This window comes from Phaenicophaeus curvirostris, unplaced genomic scaffold, assembly GCF_032191515.1.
Source record: "Phaenicophaeus curvirostris isolate KB17595 unplaced genomic scaffold, BPBGC_Pcur_1.0 scaffold_93, whole genome shotgun sequence".
In the NCBI taxonomy this organism is placed as follows: domain Eukaryota; kingdom Metazoa; phylum Chordata; class Aves; order Cuculiformes; family Cuculidae; genus Phaenicophaeus; species Phaenicophaeus curvirostris.
In genome coordinates this window covers 618,128-637,600 of record NW_027206715.1, presented here as the reverse complement: position 1 = coordinate 637,600, position 19,473 = coordinate 618,128, and the positions used below count along the sequence as shown (strand labels likewise).

Here is a 19,473-nt window from a genome sequence, read left to right as displayed (position 1 = left end):
GGGGGGCCCTGGGGGAGCTGGGGGGGTCCTAAAGGGGTTGGGGACCCCTATATCGGGGTGCTCCCCCCCCCAATTTCTGGAGTTTGGGGGTTTTGGGGGAGCCTGGAGGGGTTTTAGGTGGCACAGAGTGGAGTTTGGGGGGGCTCTTGGGGTTTGGGGTGGGGCTGGGGGGTCCTAGTGGGGTTGGGGACCCCCATATCGGGGTGCTCCCCCCCCCAATTCCTGGGATTTGGGGGGTTTGGGGGGGTCCTGGAGGCGTTTGGAGGCTTTTGAGGGGAGGTTCTTGGGGTTCTTGAAGGGTTTGGGGGTTCTTGGGGGGGGGGGTAGAAGGCTTTTGGGGGGGCCTGCGGGGTTTTGGGGGGCCCAGTGGCTTTGGGGGGCCCCCCCATAACGTTCCCCCCCCCCCCCAGTATTTGAGCTGCTTGACCACGTCTCGCTCCGTCACCGACAAACTCGCCTTCGATGTGGGGCTGCAGCGCGACAGCACCGGTGGGATTTTGGGGTCCCCAGGGGGGTTTGGGGGTCCCCAGGGGGGTTTGGGGGTCCCTGGGGGGGTTTGGGGTCCCGGGGTGGGAATTTTAGAGTCTCCGGGGCGATTTGGGGGTCCCTGGGGGGAATATAGGGGACCCAGGAGGGGAATTTTGGGGACCCTGGGGAATTTGGGGGTCCCTAGGGGTGAATTTGGGGGTCCCTGGGGGCAATTTGGGGTCCCCGGGAGGGGCTTGAGGATCCCTGGGGGGGTTTGGAGGTCCCAGGGGGGGAATTTGGGGTCCCTGGGGGGTTTTGGGGGTCCCTAGAGGGGCATTTTGGGGTCCCTGGGGAAAATTTTGGGGTCCCTGGGGGGTTTTGGGGGTCCCTAGAGGGGCATTTTGGGGTCCCTGGGGGGGGGTTGGGGGTTCCTGGGGAAAATTTTGGGGTCCCTGGAGGGGAAGCTGGGGCCCCGGGGTGGGTTTATGGGGTCCCTGAGGAGTTTTGGGGTGCAGAGAGTGGGGGTTTTGGGGTCCCTGGGTGGGTTTTGGGGGGCAGGAGGTGGGGGCTTGGGATGCCCCCTCAGTTTTGGGGTCCTTATGGGGTTTTTGGATGTAGAGAAGTGAGTTTTGGGGTCACTTGGTGGGTTTTGGGGGGCAAGGAGGTGGGTTTCTGGGGTCCCTGAGTGGTTTCTGGGGTCCTTGGGTGGGTTTTGGGGTGCCAGGAGGTGGGTTTTGGGGTCCCTGAGTGGTTTCTGGGGTCCTTGGGTGGGTTTTGGGGTGCCAGAAGGTGGTTTTTGGGGTCCCTGAGTGGTTTTTGGGGTCCCTGGGTGGTTTTAGGGTGCAGGGATGCAGGTTTTGGGGTCCTTGAGTGGTTTTTGGGGTCACTTGGTGGGTTTTGGGGGGCAAGGAGTTGGGTTTCTGGGGTCCCTGAGTGGTTTCTGGGGTCCTTGGGTGGGTTTTGGGGTGCCAGAAGGTGGTTTTTGGGGTCCCTGAGTGGTTTTTGGGGTCCCTGGGTGGTTTTAGGGTGCAGGGATGCAGGTTTTGGGGTCCTTGAGTGGTTTTTGGGGTCCCTGGGTGGGTTTTGGGGTGCCCGGAGGTGGGTTTTGGGGTCCCTGAGTGTTTTTTGGGGTCCCTGGGTGGGTTTTGGGGTGCCAGGAGGTGGGTTTTGGGGTCCCTGTGTGGTTTTTGGGGTCCCTGGGTGGGTTTTAGGGTGCCAGAAGGTGGTTTTGGGGTCCCTGAGTGGTTTTTGGGGTCCCTGGGTGGGTTTTGGGGTGCCAGGAGATGGGGTTTGGGGTCCCTGAGTGGGTTTTGGGGTCCTTGGGTGGGTTTTGGGGTGCCAGGAGGTGGGTTTTGGGGTCCCTGGGTGGGTTTTGGGGTGCCAGGAGGTGGGTTTTGGGGTCCCTGTGTGGTTTTGGGGGTCCCTGGGTGGGTTTTGGGGTGCCCGGAGGTGGGTTTCGGGGTCCCTGAGCGGGTTTCGGGGTGCCCTGTTTCGGGGTGCAGGGGAGGCGTGCTGGTGGACGATGCACCCCGCGTCCAAGCAGCGATCGGAGGGCGAGAAGGTTCGAGTGGGCGACGATCTCATCCTCGTCAGCGTCTCCTCCGAGCGATACCTGGTACCGGGGGGCTGGGGGGGCACCTGGGGGGCTGGGGGGTTTGGGGGACTTGGGGGGCACCTGGGGGGCTGGGGGGGCACCTGGGGGGCTGGGGGGCACTTGGGGTGGGGGTATGGGGGACTTGGGGGGGCACTTGGGGGACTGGGGGGCACTTGGAGGGCTGGGGGGGCACTTGGGGTGGGGGTTTGGGGGGCTGGGGGGGCCCTTGGGGTGGGGGTTTGGGGCACTTGGGGGGCACTTGGGGGACTGAGGAGGCAATTGGGGGGCTGGGAAGACACTTGGGGTGGGGGTTTGGGGGACTTGGGGGGCACTTGGGGGACTGGGGAGGCACTTGGAGGGCTGGGGGAGCACTTGGGGTGGGGGTTTGGGGGGCTGGGGAAGCACCTGGGGGGCTGGGGAGACACTTGGGGGGCTGGGGAGCACTTGGGGTGGGGGTTTGGGGGACTTGGGGGGCACTTGGGGGGCTGAGGAGACACTTGGGGGACTTGGGGGGCACTTGTGGTGGGGATTTGGGGGACTTGGGGGGCACTTGGGGGGCTGGGGGGCACTTGGGGGGCTGAGGAGACACTTGGGGGGCTGGGGGGCACTTGAGGTGGGGGTTTGGGGGACTTGGGGAGGCACTTGGGGGGCTGGGAGGGCATTTGGGGGGCACTTGGGGGTGGGGGTTTGGGGGACTTGGGGGGCACTTGGGGGGCTGAGGAGGCACTTGGGGAGCTGGGGAGGCACTTGGGGTGGGGGTTTGGGGGGCTGGGGGGGCACTTGGGGGGCTGGGGGGGCCCTTGGGGTGGGGGTTTGGGGACTTGGGGGGCACCTGGGGGGCTGGGAAGGCATTTGGGGGGCTGGAGGGGCACTTGGGGTGGGGGTTTGGGGACTTGGGGGGCTCGGGGGGGTCCCATTCACCCCTGAACCCCCTTTTTCCCCCCCCCCCCCAGCACCTCTCCACAGCCTCTGGGGAGCTGCAGGCAGACGCCTCCTTCATGCAGACCCTGTGGAACATGAACCCCATCTGCTCCGGCTCCGAAGAAGGTGTGTGTGGGGGGGGTCATTAAATATTTGGGGGGGGGGGGGACCCCCCAATTCCTCTCTGACCCCCCCCAACCCCCCCTAAAAAATCAGGTTACGTCACGGGGGGCCACGTCCTTCGCCTCTTCCACGGCCACATGGACGAGTGCCTGACGACGTCGGCGCCCGAGCAGGGCGAGGAGCGCAGGTTTGGGGGGGTCTTGATGTTTTTTTGGGGGGGTTGAAAGGTTTGGGGGGGTCAGGACCCCCTCCCTGGACCCCCCGACCCCCCCCTTTTTGCTCTTTACAGCAGCGTCGTCAACTACGAGGGAGGCGCCGTCTGCACCCACGCCAGGTCCCTGTGGCGCCTCGAGCCGCTGAGGATCAGGTTTGGGGGGGTCCCGGGGGGGGCCTGGGGGGTTTGGGGGTTCCTGGAGGGGGGTGGGGGGCTTAGGAGGGGTCCTGGGGGGGTTTGGGGGTTCCTGGAGAGGGGTGAGGGGCTTAGGAGGGGTCCTGGGGGGTCCTGGGGGGTTTGGGGGTTCCTGGAGGGGGGTGGGAGGTCCTAGGGGAGGTTTGGGGTGTCCTGGGGAGGGGTTGGGGGTGTCCATCCCTGTATCCTCACATGTCCCCATGTCCCCATCCCCATGTCCCCATGTCCCCATCCCCATGTCCTCGTGTGTCCCCATGTCCCCATCCCTGTGTCCTCCCATGTCCCCATGTCCCCATCCCTGTGTCCCCATCCCCGTGTCCCTATGTCCTCACATGTCCCCATGTCCCCATGTGTCTCCATCCCTGTGTCCCCATGTCCCCATCCCCATGTCCTCGTGTGTCCCCATGTCTCCATCCCTGTGTCCCCACCCCCGTGTCCCCATGTCCCCATCCCCATGTCCTCATGTGTCCCCATGTCCCCATCCCCATGTCCTCACATGTCCCCATGTGTCTCCATCCCTGTGTCCCCATCCTCATGTCCTCGTGTGTCCCCATGTCCCCATCCCTGTGTCCCCATGTCCCCATCCCCATGGCCTCACGTGTCCCCATGTGTCCCCATCCCCATGCCCCCAACCCCATGTTCTCACATGTCCCCATCCCCGTGTCCCCACCCCTGTGTCCCCATGTCCCCATCCCCTTGTCCTCATGTGTCCCCATGTCCCCATCCCCGTGTCCCCATCCCCATGTCCCCATGTCCCCATGTGTCCCCATCCCCTTTCCCCATATCCCCATCCCCATGTCCCCATGTCTCCACATGTCCCCATCCCCATGTCCTCCCATGTCCCAATGTCTCCACATGTCCCCATCCTCATGTCCCCATCCCCATGTTCTCATGTGTCCCCATGTCGTGTGTCCCCATGTCCCCATCCCCATGTCCTCACATGTCCCCATGTCTCCATCCCCGTGTCCTCATGTGTCCCCATGTCCCCATCCCCGTGTCCCCATGTCCCCATCCCCATGTCCTCATGTGTCCCCATGTCCCCATCCCCACGTCCTCCCGTGTCCCCATGTCCCCATCCCTGTGTCCCCATCCCCATGTCCCCATGTCCTCATGTCCCCATGTGTCCCCATCCTCATGTCCTCGTGTGTCCCCATGTCCTCACATGTCCCCATGTCTCCATGTGTCCCCATCCCTGTGTCCCCAACCCCATGTTCTCACGTGTCCCCATCCCCGTGGCCTCACATGTCCCCATCCCCGTGTCCCCATCCCCGTGTCCCCATCCCCATGTCCTCGTGTGTCCCCGTGTCCCCATCCCCGTGTCCCCATCCCCATGTCTTCGTGTGTCCCCATGTCCCTATCCCCGTGTCCCCATCCCCATGTCCTTGTGTGTCCCCATGTCCTTGTGTGTCCCCATGTCCTTGTGTGTCCCCGTGTCCCCATCCCCATGTCCTCGTGTGTCCCCATGTCCTCGTGTGTCCCCATGTCCCCGTGTCCCCATGTCCCCGTGTCCCCATCCTCGTGTCCCCATCCCCATGTCCTCGTGTGTCCCTATGTCCCCGTCCCTGTGTCCCCATCCCCATGTCCCCATCCTCATGTCCTCGTGTGTCCCCACGTCCTCACATGTCCCCATGTCTCCATGAGTCCCCATCCCCGTGTCCCCAACCCCATGTTCTCACGTGTCCCCATCCGCATGGCCTCACATGTCCCTACGTCCCCATGTGTCTCCATCCCTGTGTCCCCATCCCCATGTCCTCGTGTGTCCCCGTGTCCCCATCCCTGTGTCCCCATCCCCATGTCCTTGTATGTCCCCGTGTCCCCATCCCCATGTCCCCATCCCCATGTCCTTGTGTGTCCCCATGTCCTCGTGTGTCCCCATCCCCGTGTCCCCATCCCCGTGTCCTCACGCGTTCTGTGTCCCCGCGTGTCCCCAGCTGGAGCGGGAGCCACCTGCGCTGGTCGCAGCCGTTCCGCCTGCGCCACGTCACCACGGGCCGGTACCTGGCGCTGAGCGAGGACAAGGGCCTGGCCGTGGTGGAGGCGGCCAACGCCAGCACCCGCGCCGCCGCCTTCTGCTTCCGCGCCTCCAAGGTCCGTGGCCCGGGCCCCGTCCTGGTCCTCAACCCGTCCTGGTCCCCATCCTCAACCCGTCTTGGTCCCCATCCCGGTCCTCAACCCATCCTGGTCCCCATCCTGGTCCTCAACCCATCCTGGTCCCCATCCTCAACCCATCTTGGTCCCCATCCTGGTCCCCATCCTGGTTCTCAACCCATCCTACTCGTCATCCTCAACCCATCCTGGTCCCCAACCCATCCTGGTCCTTTCCTGGTCCCCATCCTGGTCCTCAACCCATCCTGGTCCCCATCCTGGTCCCCAACCCGTCCTGCTCCTCATCCTCAACCCGTCTTGGTCCCCATCCTGGTTCTCAACCCGTCTTGGTCCCCATCCTGATCTTTTCCTGGTCCCCATCCTGATCTTTTCCTGGTCCCCATCCTGGTCCTCAACCCATCCTGGTCCCCATCCTGGTCCCCATCCTGGTCCCCATCCTGGTTCTCAACCCATCCTACTCCTCATCCTCAATCCGTCTTGGTCCCCATCCTGGTCCTTTCCTGGTCCCCATCCTGGTCCTCAACCCATCCTGGTCCCCATCCTGGTCCCCAACCCGTCCTGCTTGTCATCCTCAACCCATCCTGGTCCTTTCCTGGTCCCCATCCCGGTCCTCAACCCATCCTGCTCCTCATTCTCAACCTGTCCTGGTCCCCATCCTGGTCCCCATCCCGATCTTTTCCTCGTCCCCATCCTGGTCCCCATCCTGGTCCTCAAGCCATCTTGGTCCCCATCCTGGTCCTTTCCTGGTCCTCAACCCATCCTGGTCCCCATCCTTGTCCCCATCCTCGTCCCCATCCCATCTTGGTCCCCGTCCTGGTCCTCAACCCATCTTGGTCCCCATCCTGGTCCCCGTCCTGGTCCCCGTCCTGGTCCCCATACTGGTCCCCATACTTGTCCCCATCCTGGTCCCCATCCCGTCCTGGTCCCCATCCTGGTCCCCAACCCGTCTTGGTCCCCATCCTGGTTCCCATCCTGATCCTTTCCTGGTCCCCATCTTGGTCCCCAACCCGTCTTGGTCCCCGTCCCGGTCCCCGTCCTGGTCCCCCTCCTGGTCCTCAACCCGTCCTGGTCCCCGTCCTGGTCCCCATCCTGGTCCTCAACCCATCCTGGTCCCCATCCTGATCCTTTCCTGGTCCCCTTCCCAGTCCCCTTCCTGGTCCCCATCCTGCTCCTTTCCTGGTGTGACCCCCACCCCGGTCCCCTCCGTGTCCCCGCAGGAGAAGCTGGAGGTGGTGGCCAAGCGGGACGTGGAGGGGATGGGGCCCCCCGAGATCAAGTACGGGGAGTCGCTCTGCTTCGTGCAGCACGTGGCCAGCGGGCTCTGGCTCACCTACGCCGCCGCCGACACCAAGGCCATGCGCCTCGGGCTGCTCAAGAGGAAGGTGGGGGGCCCCGGGGCATCTCCAGGGGGGTCCTGGGGTCCTTGGGGCATCTCCAGGGGGTCCTGGAGCATCTCTGAGGGGTCCTGGGGGCACCTCTGAGGGGTTTTGGGGCATCTCAGGGGGGTTCTGGTGACCTCGGAGCATCTCCAGGGGCTTCTTGGGGCGCCACTTGGTGGTTCTGGGGTCCTTGGGGCATCTCCAGGAGGTTCTTGGGGCATCTCTGAGGGGTTTGGGGGTCCTTGGGGCATCTCAGGGGGGTTCTGGTGACCTCGGAGCATCTCCAGGAGGTTCTTTGGGCATCTCTGAGGGGTTTGAGGGTCTTTGGGGCATCTCAGGGGGGTTCTGGTGACCTTGGAGCATCTCCAGGGGGTTCTTGGGGTGCCTCTTGGTGGTTCTGGGGTGCTTGGACCATCTCTGAGGGTTCTTTGGTATCTCTGAGGGTTCTTTGGGCACCTCAGGGGGGTTCTGGGGTCCTTGGAGCATCTCCGTGAGGTTTTTTGGGCATCTCTGAGGGGTTTGGGGGTCCTTGGGGCATCTCAGGGGGGTTCTGGTGACCTCGGAGCATCTCCAGGAGGTTCTTGGGGCATCTCTGAGGGGTTTGGGGGTCTTTGGGGCATCTCAGGGGGGTTCTGGTGACCTTGGGGCATCTCCAGGGGGCTCTTGGGGCACCTCTTGGTGGTTCTGGGGTCCTTGGACCATCTCTGAGGGTTCTTTGGCATCTCTGAGGGTTCTTTTGGCACCTCAGGGGAGTTCTGGGGTCCTTGGAGCGTCTCTGAGAGGTTCTTTGGGCACCTCTGAGGGGTTTTAAGGCCTTTGGGGCATTTCAGGGAGGTTCTGGACTCCTTGGAGCATCTCCAGGGGGTTCTTGGGGCACCTCTGAGGGGTTTGGGTGTCCTTGGAGCATCTCCAGGAGGTTCTTGGGGCACCTCTGAGGGGTTTGGGTGTCCTTGGAGCATCTCCAGGAGGTTCTTGGGGCATCTCAGGGGGGTTCTGGTGACCTTGGAGCATCTTTGAAGGGTTTGGGTGTCCTCGGAGCATCTCCAGGAGGTTCTCGGGGCGCCTCTTGGTGGTTCTTGAGGCGCCTCCGGATGGTTTTGGCTTCCTTGAGGCATCTGGGGGTGGCCTGGTGGTGGTTGTGGGGTGTCTCGGGGGGTGCCCCACGGCTCCTGTCCCCCCCCCAGGCCATCCTGCACCAGGAGGGCCACATGGACGATGCTCTGTCCCTCACGCGCTCGCAGCACCAGGAGTCGCAGGCGGCGAGAATCATCTACAGCACCGCCGGGCTCTTCGGGCTCTTCATCAGGTTTGGGGGGGCCGGCGGGGGGGCGCTGGGGGGGGGTCTATGGGGCTGGGGAGGGGGTCTATGGGGGGTTATAGGAGGTCTATGGGGTGAGAATCATCTTACAGCATCACCGGGCTCTTCATCAGGTTGGGGGGGGCTGTGGGGGGGGCGCTGGGGGGGGGTCTATGGGGCCGGGGGGGGTCTATGGGGGGATCTATGGGGCTGGGGGGGTCTATGGGGCTGGGGAGGGGGTGTCTATGGGGGGTTATAGGAGGTCTATGGGGTGAGAATCATCTTACAGCATCACCGGGCTCTTCATCAGGTTTGGGGGGGCCGGGGGGGGGGGCGCTGGGGGGATCTATGGGGCTGGGGGGGGTCTAGGGGGGGTCTATGGGGCTGGGAGGGTCTCTGGAGGATCTATGGGGCTGGAGGTTATGGGGTTCAATGGGGCTGGGGGGGTCTATGGGGGGGTCTAGGGGGGGTCTCTGGGGCTGGGGGGGTCTATGGGGGGGTCTGTGGGGCTGGAGGGGGTGTCTATGGGGAGTCTATGGGGCTGGGGGGGCTCTATGGGGCTAGGAGGGTCTCTGGAGGATCTATGGGGCTGGAGGTTATGGGGTTCGATGGGGCTGGGGGTGGTCTATAGGGGGGTCTATGGGGCTGGGGGGGTGTCTATGGGGAGTCTATGGGGCTGGGGGGGTCTCTGGAGGATCTATGGGGCTGGAGGTTATGGGGTTCGATGGGGCTGGGGGGGTCTATGGGGGAGTCTATGGGGCTGGGGGGGGGCTATGGGGGGGTCTATGGGGCTGGGGTGGGTCTATGGGGCTAGGAGGGTCTCTGGAGGATCCATGGGGCTGGAGGTTATGGGGTTCAATGGGGCTGGGGGGGTCTATGGGGGGGTCTATGGGGCTGGGGGGGGTCTATGGGGAGTCTAGGGGGGGTCTCTGGGGCTGGGGGGGTCTCTGGGGGGGTCAGTGGGGCTGGGGGGGGCTATAGGGGGGTTATAGGGGGTCAATAGGAGCCTATAGGGGTCTGGGGGGGGGTCCCAGTGAGCTGGGTGGGGGTTCTCTGGATGGGAGGGGGGGTCGATGAGGATATTGGGGGGGTCGATAAGGATATTGGGGGGTCGATAAGGATATTGGGGGGGTCGATAAGGACATTGGGGGGGGCTCCTAGCGTTCTGGGGTGAATCTGGGGGTGGAATTGAAGCCTTTGGGGGGGGTCCCTGACCCCCGTGTCCCCCCTTTTCTTTTATCTCCCAGGAGCCTGGAGGGTCTGGGCCGGGGGGGTCGTGGGGCGCCCCCCCCCCCCGCTGCCTCTGGCCCCCGTCGCCCTCAGCCTCCAGGACCTGATCGAGTATTTCCAGCCCCCCCCGGCCGAGCTGCAGCACGAGCGGAGGCAAAGCCGCCTGCGGGCCCTTCGCAGCCGCCAGAACCTCTTCCAGCAGGAGGTGGGGGGGTCGGGACCCCCCCCAAAAAAAATGGGGGGCAGGGGGCACCCCGAAAGTGGGGGGCGGGGGGGGCTCCGGGGGTCCCATGGGGCTGGGATGCTCGTGGGATGCTCGTGGGATGCAGGATGGAGGATGCGGGGACCCCCCCCCCCTCCCCACTCCTAAATATTCGGGGTGTGGGAACCCCCCCAAAATATTTGGGGGACGGGACTGCCCCCCACGTATTGGGGTCACAGGGCCCCCCATAAGATGGGGGGCAGGGGGAGCTCTGGGGGTCCCATGGGGCAGGGATGCTCGTGGGATGCAGGATGGAGGATGCAGGACCCCCCCATTGCCCCCCAACCCCTAAAAATGGGGGTACGGGAGCCCCCCCCTAAAATATTTGGGGGACGGGACCACCCCCAACGTATTGGGGTCACAGGGACCCCCATAAGATGTGGGGCAGGGGTGGCTCTGTGGGTCCCACGGTGCTGGTTGTGGGGCTGGGGTCCCATCCTGCCCCTTCCAAGAGTGTGGGGGGACTGGGGGGTCCAGTTGTGGGTCCGGGGGCTGGTTGTGGGTCTGGGGGCTGGTTGGGGGTCCAGTTGTGGGTCTGGGGGGTCCAGTTGTGGGTCCGGGGGCTGGTTGTGGGTCTGGGGGCTGGTTGTGGGTCCAGTTGTGGGTCTGGGGGCTGGTTGGGGGTCCAGTTGTGGGTCCGGGGGCTGGTTGTGGGTCCAGTTGTGGGTCCAGGGGGTCCAGTTGTGGGTCTGGGGGCTGGTTGTGGGTCCAGTTGTGGGTCTGGGGGCTGGTTGTGGGTCCAGTTGTGGGTCTGGGGGCTGGTTGGGGGTCCAGTTGTGGGTCTGGGGGGTCCAGTTGTGGGTCTGGGGGCTGGTTGGGGGTCCAGTTGTGGGTCTGGGGTCCAGCTGTGGGTCTGGGGTCCGGCTGTGGGTCGCCGTGGGTCACGGTGGGTCCCGTGCGGCTCAGGGCGTGGTGTCCCTGGTTCTCACCTGCATCGATCGCCTCAACGTGTTCAGCACGGCCGCCCACTTCGCCGAGTTCGCCGGGGAGGAGGCGGCCGCCAGCTGGAAGAAGATCCTCAACCTCCTCTATGAGCTCCTCGGTGCGCTGTGGGGCAGCTGTGGGGCAGGATGGGGCGCTATGGGGCAGGATGGGGCACTATGGGGTGCTATGGGGCAGCCGTGGGGCAGCTATGGGGCTGGGGAGCAGGGTGGAGGCCGTGGGGTGGGATGGAGCTCATGGAGATGAAGGTCCAACCACCTCTATGAGCTGCTGGGTGGGATGTGGGGCTGGATGTGGGGCGGCTATGGGGCAGGATGGGGCGCTATGGGGCAGCTATGGGGCCCTATGGGGCTGGGGAGCAGGGTGGAGGCCGTGGGGTGGGATGGAGCTCATGGAGCAGAAGGTCCAACCTCCTCTATGAGCTGCTGGGTGGGATGTGGGGTGGGATGTGGGGCGGCTATGGGGCAGGATGGGGCGCTATGGGGTGCTATGGGGCGGCTGTGGGGCAGCTATGGGCCTGGGGAGCAGGGTGGAGGCCGTGGGGTGGGATGGAGCTCATGGAGATGAAGATCCAACCTCCTCTACGAGCTGCTGGGTGGGATGTGGGGTGGCTATGGGGCAGCTATGGGGCAGGATGGGGCGCTATGGGGCAGGATGGGGCGCTATGGGGTGCTATGGGGCAGCTATGGGGTTGGGGAGCAGGGTGGAGGCCATGGGGTGGGATGGAGCTCATGGAGATGAAGGTCCAACCACCTCTATGAGCTGCTGGGTGGGATGTGGGGCGGCTATGGGGCAGCTGTGGGGCAGGATGGGGTGCTATGGGGCAGCTATGGGGTGCTATGGGGCGGCTGTGGGGCCCTATGGGCCTGGGGAGCAGGGTGGAGGCCATGGGGTGGGATGGAGCTCATGGAGCAGAAGGTCCAACCACCTCTACGAGCTGCTGGGTGGGATGTGGGGCAGGATGTGGGGTGGATATGGGGCGCTATGGGGCGGGACGGGGCGCCATGGGGCAGCCCCTCACCCCCCTTGCCCCACAGCGTCCCTGATCCGCGGGAACCGCGCCAACTGCGCCCTCTTCTCCACCAACCTGGACTGGGTGGTCAGCAAACTCGACCGCCTGGAGGCCTCCTCAGGTAGCGGGGCCCCTCGGGGACCCACTTGTGGGGCTGGGGACCCACTTGTGGGGCTGGGGACACATCTATGGGGCTGGGGACCCATTTATGGGGCTGAGAACCCATCAGATAGGGTTGGAGAACCTTGTAGAAGGTCTGGAGAACCTCGCTGTGGGGCTGGGGATCCATCTATGGGGCTGGGGACACATCTATGGGGCTGGGGAATCCACCTGTGGGGCTGAGGTGCCACCTATGGGGCTGAGGTCACATCTATGGGGCTGAGAACCCATCGGGAGGGGTTGGAGAACCTTGTAGAAGGTCTGGAGAACCTCGCTATGGGGCTGAAGATCCATCTATGGGGCTGAGGTCCTCGCTATGGGGCTGAGGTCCTCGCTGTGGGGCTGAGGTCCTCGCTGTGGGTCGGGGTGTCCCGCAGGCATCCTCGAGGTCCTCTACTGCGTCCTCATCGAGAGCCCCGAGGTGCTGAACATCATCCAGGAGAACCACATCAAGTCCATCATCTCCCTCCTGGACAAGCACGGACGCAACCACAAGGTGGGGAGGAGACCCCCGCGGGGGGCTGGAGGACCCCGAGGTGCTCCTGGAGGACCTCAAGGTGCTCCTGGAGGTCTTGGAGGACCTCAAGATGCTCCTGGAGGCCCTCGAGATGCTCCTGGAGGCCCTCGAGATGCTCCTGGAGGTCTCTGGGTGGTCTTGAAGGTCTATGAATGCTCTTGGGGTGCTCCTGGAGGCCCTTGAGGTACTTCTGGAGGTCTCTGGGTGGTCCTGAAGGTCTTTGAGTGCTCTTGGGATGCTCCTGGAGGACCTCGAGATGCTCTTGGAGGTCTTGGAGGACCTCAAGGTCCTCCTGGAGGACTTCGGGGGGCGCTCCTGTGGGCCTTGGGGTGCTCCTAGAGAAGGTTGAGATGTTCCTGGGGGTCCTTGAGGTGCTCCTGGGGACCTCGAGATGCTCCTGGAGGTCTCTGGGTGGTCTTGAAGGTCTTTGAATGCTCTTGGGGTGCTCCTGGAGGCCCTTGGGGTGCTCCCTGGTGACCTCGGGGTCCCCCAGGTGCTGGATGTCCTCTGCTCCCTGTGCGTCTGCAACGCGGTGGCCGTGCGCTCCAACCAGAACCTCATCACCGAGAACCTCCTGCCCCGCCGGGACCTCCTGCTCCAGACCCAGATGGTCAACTACGTCACCTGGTGGGTGTGCTGGGAGCTCCTGGGGAGGGTCTGAGGGGTCCTGGAGGACCTTGAGGTGCTCCTGGAGGACCTTGAGATGCTCTTGAGGTCCTTGAATGCATCTTGAGATGCTCTTGAGGTTCTCCAGGCCCTCTTGAGATGCTCATGAGGTTCTCCAGACCCTCTTGAGATGTTCTTGATGCCCCTTAATGCATCTTGACACGCTCTTGATGCCCCTTAATGCATCTTGAGGTGCTCTTGATGCCCTCCAATGCATCTTGAGATGCTCTTGAGGCTCTCCAGACCCTCTTGAGATGTTCTTGATGCCCCTTAATGCATCTTGAGATGCTCTTGAGGCTCTCCAGACCCTCTTGAGATGCTCTTGATGCCCCTTAATGCATCTTGAGATGCTCTTGATGCCCTTCAATGCATCTTGAGGTGCTCTTGATGCCCACCAATGCATCTTGAGATGCTCTCGAGGCTCTCCAGACCCTCTTGAGATGCTCTTGAGGTTCTCCAGACCCTCTTGAGATGCTCTTGATGCCCCTTCAATGCATCTTGAGATGCTCTCAAGGCTCTCCAGACCCTCTTGAGATGCTCTCGAGGTTCTCCAGACCCTCTTGAGATGCTCTTGATGCCCTTCAATGCATCTTGAGATGCTCTTGAGGTTCTCCAGACCCTCTTGAGATGCTCTTGATGCCCCTTAATGCATCTTGAGATGCTCTCGAGGCTCTCTAGACACTCTTGAGACGTTCTCGAGGCTCTCCAGACCCTCTTGAGATGCTCTTGATGTACTTCAATGCATCTTGAGATGCTCTTGATGCCCTTCAATGCATCTTGAGATGCTCTTGATGCCCTTCAATGCATCTTGAGATGCTCTTGATGCCCTTCAATGCATCTTGAGATGCTCTTGATGCCCTTCAATGCATCTTGAGATGCTCTTGAGGTTCTCCAGACCCTCTTGAGATGCTCTTGATGCCCTCCAATGCATCTTGAGATGCTCTCAAGGCTCTCCAGACCCTCTTGAGATGCTCTTGAGGTTCTCCAGACCCTCTTGAGATGCTCTTGATGCCCCTTAATGCATCTTGAGATGCTCTCGAGGCTCTCTAGACACTCTTGAGACGTTCTCGAGGCTCTCCAGACCCTCTTGAGATGCTCTTGATGTCCTTCAATGCATCTTGAGATGCTCTTGATGCCCTTCAATGCATCTTGAGATGCTCTCGAGGCTCTCTAGACACTCTTGAGACATTCTCGAGGCTCTCCAGACCCTCTTGAGATGCTCTTGATGTCCTTCAATGCATCTTGAGATGCTCTTGATGCCCTTCAATGCATCTTGAGATGCTCTCGAGGTTCTCCAAACCCTCTTGAGATGTTCTTGATGCCCTCCAATGCATCTTGAGACGCCCTGGAGGCTCTCCATCCCCTCTGGAGGTTCTCCAGACCCCCCCGGGGGCTCCCCCTGACGCCCGTGTCCCCCCGCAGCGTGCGCCCCAACCTGTTTGTGGGGACGGGGCCGGGCTCCACGCAGTTCCCGCGCTGGTACTTCGAGGTGGCGGTGGAGCGGGCGCAGGGTCCCCACCTGCGGGTGGGCTGGGCGGCCGCCGCCGGCTTCAGCCCCTCGCCGGGGGGCGGCGAGGCCTGGGGGGGCAACGGCGCCGGGGACGACCTCTGCTCCTTCGCCTTCGACGGGCGCCACCTCTGGACGGGTAACCGGGGCCACGGGGAGCCAACTGGGACCTCCTGGGAGCACGAACTGGGACCCTGTGCCCCTCAACCTGGGGGTCCCCATGTCCCCATGGTGTCCCCATGTCCCCAGGGGGGTGTCCCGTCCCATGGGGTCCCCATGTCCGTGTCCCCACGGTGTCCCCCTGTCCCCAGGGGGGGTGTCCATCCCGTGGGGTCCCCGTGTCCCCATGTCCCCACGGTGTCCCCCTGTCCCCAAGGGGGTTGGCCTGCCCCGTGGGGTCCCCATGTCCATGTCTCCATGTCCATCTCCCCGTGTCCCCATCGTGTCCCCGTGTCCCCACGGTGTCCCCCTGTCCCCAGGGGGGGTGTCCCATCCCGTGAGCTCCCCATGTCCATGTCCCCATGTCCATGTCCCCATGTCCCGATGGTGTCCCCCTGTCCCCATGGTGTCCCCATGTCCATGTCCCCATGTCCCCACGGTGTCCCCGTGTCCCCAGGGGGGGTGTCCCATCCCGTAGGGTCCCCATGTCCCCACGGTGTCCCCGTGTCCCCAGGGGGGGTGTCCCATCCCGTAGGGTCCCCATGTCCATGTCCCCATGTCCATGTCCCCATGTCCCCACGGTGTCCCCGTGTCCCCGGGGGGGTGTCCTTTCCCATAGGGTCCCCATGTCCATGTCCCCATGGTGTCCCCCTGTCCCCAGGGGGGTCCCCATGTCCATGTCCCCACGTCCCCACGGTGTCCCCATGTCCCCAGGAGGGGTGTCCCATCCCATAGGGTCCCCATGTCCGTGTCCCCGTGTCCCCACGGTGTCCCCGTGTCCCCAGGGGGGGTGGCCCGCCCCGTGGGGTCCCCCCACCGCCGCGCTCTGGCCGCGGGGGACGTGGTCAGCTGCTGCCTGGACCTGGGGGTCCCCAGCGCCTCCTTCCGCATCAACGGGGGCCCCGTCCAGGGCGTCTTCGAGGCCTTCAACCTCGACAGCCTCTTCTCGCCCGTCGCCAGCTTCTCCCACGGCGTCAAGTGAGCCCCTGGGGCCAAACTGGGACCACTGGGACCACTGGGAGGGGGTCTATGAGGATGCTGGGGGGCTTAGGGGGGCTTGGGGGGGCTAGGGGGGCTCGGCCCCCCCTCCTCAGCTGCTGCTCCTGCTGGGGGGGTCGCTATGGGAGGGTCCCAGTTGCCCAAACTGGGATCCCAGTCCCCCAACTGGGATGCTGGAGTGATGCTGGGAGGTTGCTATGGGGTTGCTATGGGTCTGGGGGTGCTTTGGGGGTGCTCAGCCCCCCCTCTGTGTGTGCCCCCCCACCCCCAACCTCCCCAGCTGCGGTTCCTGCTGGGGGGGGGGTCCCAGTTGCCCCCAACTGGGATCCCAGTCCCCAAACTGGGATGCTGGAGCGATGCTGGGAGGTTGCTATGGGGTTGCTATGGGTCTGGGGGTGCTTTGGGGGTGCTCAGCCCCCCCTCTGTGTGTGCCCCCCCACCCCCAACCTCCCCAGCTGCGGTTCCTGCTGGGGGGGGTCCCAGTGCCCCCAACTGGGCTCCCAGTCCCCAAACTGGGATGCTGGAGTGATGCTGGGAGGTTGCTATGGGGTTGCTATGGGTCTGGGGGTGCTTTGGGGGTGCTCAGCCCCCCCTCTGTGTGTGCCCCCCACCCCCAACCTCCCCAGCTGCGGTTCCTGCTGGGGGGGGGTCCCAGTGCCCCCAACTGGGCTCCCAGTCCCCAAACTGGGATGCTGGAGTGATGCTGGGAGGTTGCTATGGGGCTGCTGTGGGGTTGCTATGGGTCTGGGGGTGCTCTGGGGTGCTCAGTCCCCCCTTCTCACCCCCCCCAACCCAGGCTGTGGTTCCTGCTCGGGGGGGGGTGCTATGGGGGGGGTCCCAGTGCCCCCAACTGGGATACTGGGGGATACAGGGAGGGATGCTCTGAGGATGCTGTGGGTCTGGGGGTGCTGCTGTGGGTCTGGGGGTGCTCTGGGGTGCTCAGCCCCCCCTTTCCCCCCCCCCCCCAGGCTGCAGCTCCTGCTCAGGGGGTGCTATGGGGGGGTCCCAGTGCCCCCAGCTTTGATATTGGAGGATACTGGGGGATACAGGGAGGGATGCTCTGAGGATGCTGTGGGTCTGGGGGTGCTGCCGTGGGTCTGGGGGTGCTGCTGTGGGTCTGGGGGTGCTCTGGGGTGCTCAGCCCCCCCTTTCCCCCCCCCCAGGCTGCAGCTCCTGCTCGGGGGGTGCTATGGGGGTGTCCCAGTGCCCCCAACTGGGATGCTGGGGGATACAGGGGGTGTTGCTATGGGGATGCTCTGAGGATGCTGTGGGTCTGGGGGTGCTCTGGGGTGCTCAGCCCCCCACTTTTCCCCCCCCGCCCCCCCAAAGGCTTCGGTTCCTGCTCGGGGGGCGCCACGGGGAGTTCCGCTTCGTGCCCCCCCCCGGGTACTCGGCCTGCGCCCAGGCCCTGCTGCCCCGCGAGCGCCTGCGCCTCGAGCCCATCAAGGCGTATCGGGGCGAGGGGCCCCCCGGCACCCGCAGCCTCCTGGGCCCCACGCAGCCCCTGCCCCACACGGCCTTCATCCCCTGCCCCGTCGACACCGTGCAGGTACGGGGGGCTGGGGGGCAAAAAGGGGGGGTTGGGGGGTCAAAAATGGGGTTTTGGGGGCAGAAAATGGGGGTTCAGGGTGGGAAAAATGGGGTTTGGGGGTCAAAAATGGGGGTTGGGGGTGAGAAAAGGGGGTTTGGGGGTGGGAAAATGGGGTTTGGGGGTCAAAAATGGGGTTTGAGGGTGAGAAAAGGGGGTCTGGGGGTGGGAAAATGGGGTTTGGGGGTCAAAAATGGGGTTTGGGGGTGAGAAAATGGGGTTTAGGGGGGTTGAGCATGGGAAAATGGGGTTTGGGGGTCAAAAATGGGGTTTGGGGGTGGGAAAATGGGGTTTAGTGGTGGGAAAATGGGGGTTGGGGGTGAGAAAATGGGGTTTTGTGGAAGTTGGGCATGGGAAAATGGGGGTTTGGGGGTCTAAAATGGGGGTTTGGGGAGCAAATAGGGGTTTGGGGGGATTGAGCATGGGAAAATGGGGTTTGGGGGTGAGAAAATGGGGTTTGGGGGTGAGAAAAAGGGGGTTGGGGGGGTTGAGCATGGGAAAATGGGGTTTGGGGGTGAGAAAATGGGGTTTGGGGTGAGAAAATGGAATTTGGGGGTGGGAAAATGGGGTTTGGGGTGAGAGAATGGGGGTTTGGGGGGGTTGAGCATGGGAAAATGGGGTTTGGGGGTGAGAAAATGGGGGTTGGGGGTCAGAAAATGGGGTTTGGGGGTGGGAAAATGGGGTTTAGTGGTGGGAAAATGGGGTTTAGTGGTGGGAAAATGGGATTTGGGGTGAGAAAATGGGGTTTGGGGTGGGAAAATGGGGTTTGGGGTGAGAAAATGGGTGTTGGGGGTCAGAAAATGGGGGGTTGGGGGTGAGAAAATGGGGTTTGGGGTGAGAAAATGGGGTTGAGGGTCAGAAAATGGGGTTTGGGGTTAGAAAATGGGGGTTTGGGGGGTTGAGCATGGGAAAATGGGGTTTGGGGGTGAGAAAATGGGGTTTGGGGGTGAGAAAATGGGGTTTGGGGTGAGAAAATGGGGGTTGGGGGTGAGAAAATGGGGTTTGAGGGTGAGAAAATGGGGTTTGGGGTGAGAAAATGGGGGTTGGGGGTGAGAAAATGGGGTTTTGTGGAGGTTGGGCATGGGAAAATGGGGGTTTGGGGGTCTAAAATGGGGGTTTGGGGGAGAAAATGGGGGTTTGGGGGGATTGAGCATAGGAAAATGGGGTTTGGGGGTCAGAACATGGGGTTTGGGGGTGAGAAAAAGGGGGTTTGGGGGGGTTGAGCATGGGAAAATGGGGTTTGGGGGTGAGAAAATGGGGTTGGGGGTGAGAAAATGGGGTTTGGGATGAGAAAATGGATGTTGGGGGTCAGAAAATGGGGGTTTGGGGGTCAAAAGTGGGGGTTGGGGTGAGAAAATGGGGTTTGGGGGTCAGAAAATGGGGTTTGGGGGTGAGAATATGGGGTTTGGAGTGAGAAAATGGAATTTGGGGGGGTCATAAAATGGGGTTTGTGGTCAGAAAATGGGGTTTGGGGTGAGAAAATGGAATTTGGGGGTGAGAAAACGGGGTTTGGGGTGAGAAAATGGGGTTTGGGGGTGAAAAAGGGGGGTTCGGGATGAGAAAAGGGGATCTGGGGGCTCGAGGGTGACAAAAAGGGGGGTTGGGGGGGGTCTCGGGGGCGTTTTGGGTGCCTGAGATGGGGGTTTAAGGGGCTGGGCTGGGTTTTGGGGTGCCGGGGTGCGTTGGGTGGGCTGTGGGGTGGGGGGTTGATATTTTTGGGGTGTCCCCCCCCCCCCCAGATCGTGCTGCCCCCCCACCTGGAGCGGATCCGCGAGAAGCTGGCGGAGAACATCCACGAGCTGTGGGCGCAAACCCGCATCGAGCAGGGCTGGAGCTACGGGCCCGTGCGTGGGGCACCCCAAAACCCCCCTGAACCCCCAAACCCCCCTGAGACCCCCCCAGAACCCCCCTGACCAGCCTCAAAGCCCCCTGAACCCCCCAAACCCCTCTGAACCCCCCCAGCCCCCCAGGGCTGGAGCTACGGGCCCGTGCGTGGGGCACCCCAAAACCCCCGTGAACCCCCAAACCCCCCCAGAGACCCCCCCAGAGCCCCCCAGAACCCCCCCGACCAGCCTCAAAACTCCCTGAGCCCCCCAAACCCCTCTGAACCCCCCCAGCCCCCCAGGGCTGGAGCT

General features: G+C 63.6%; 1 protein-coding gene across 1 annotated transcript in view; it reads left to right on the top strand.

Moving 5' to 3' along the window:
- RYR1 (ryanodine receptor 1) overlaps positions 1–19,473 on the top strand; it is a 129,512-nt gene that overhangs the window by 8,426 nt on the left and 101,613 nt on the right. Inside the window, 18 exon segments of the mRNA XM_069882232.1 lie at positions 419–489; positions 1,971–2,083; positions 3,016–3,109; positions 3,200–3,293; positions 3,396–3,473; positions 5,447–5,603; positions 6,839–7,003; positions 8,185–8,306; positions 9,545–9,592; positions 9,594–9,732; positions 10,696–10,831; positions 11,769–11,864; positions 12,280–12,398; positions 12,913–13,046; positions 14,508–14,731; positions 15,537–15,729; positions 17,080–17,299; positions 19,078–19,182. Coding sequence (XP_069738333.1) covers positions 419–489; positions 1,971–2,083; positions 3,016–3,109; positions 3,200–3,293; positions 3,396–3,473; positions 5,447–5,603; positions 6,839–7,003; positions 8,185–8,306; positions 9,545–9,592; positions 9,594–9,732; positions 10,696–10,831; positions 11,769–11,864; positions 12,280–12,398; positions 12,913–13,046; positions 14,508–14,731; positions 15,537–15,729; positions 17,080–17,299; positions 19,078–19,182 — 2,308 coding nt within the window.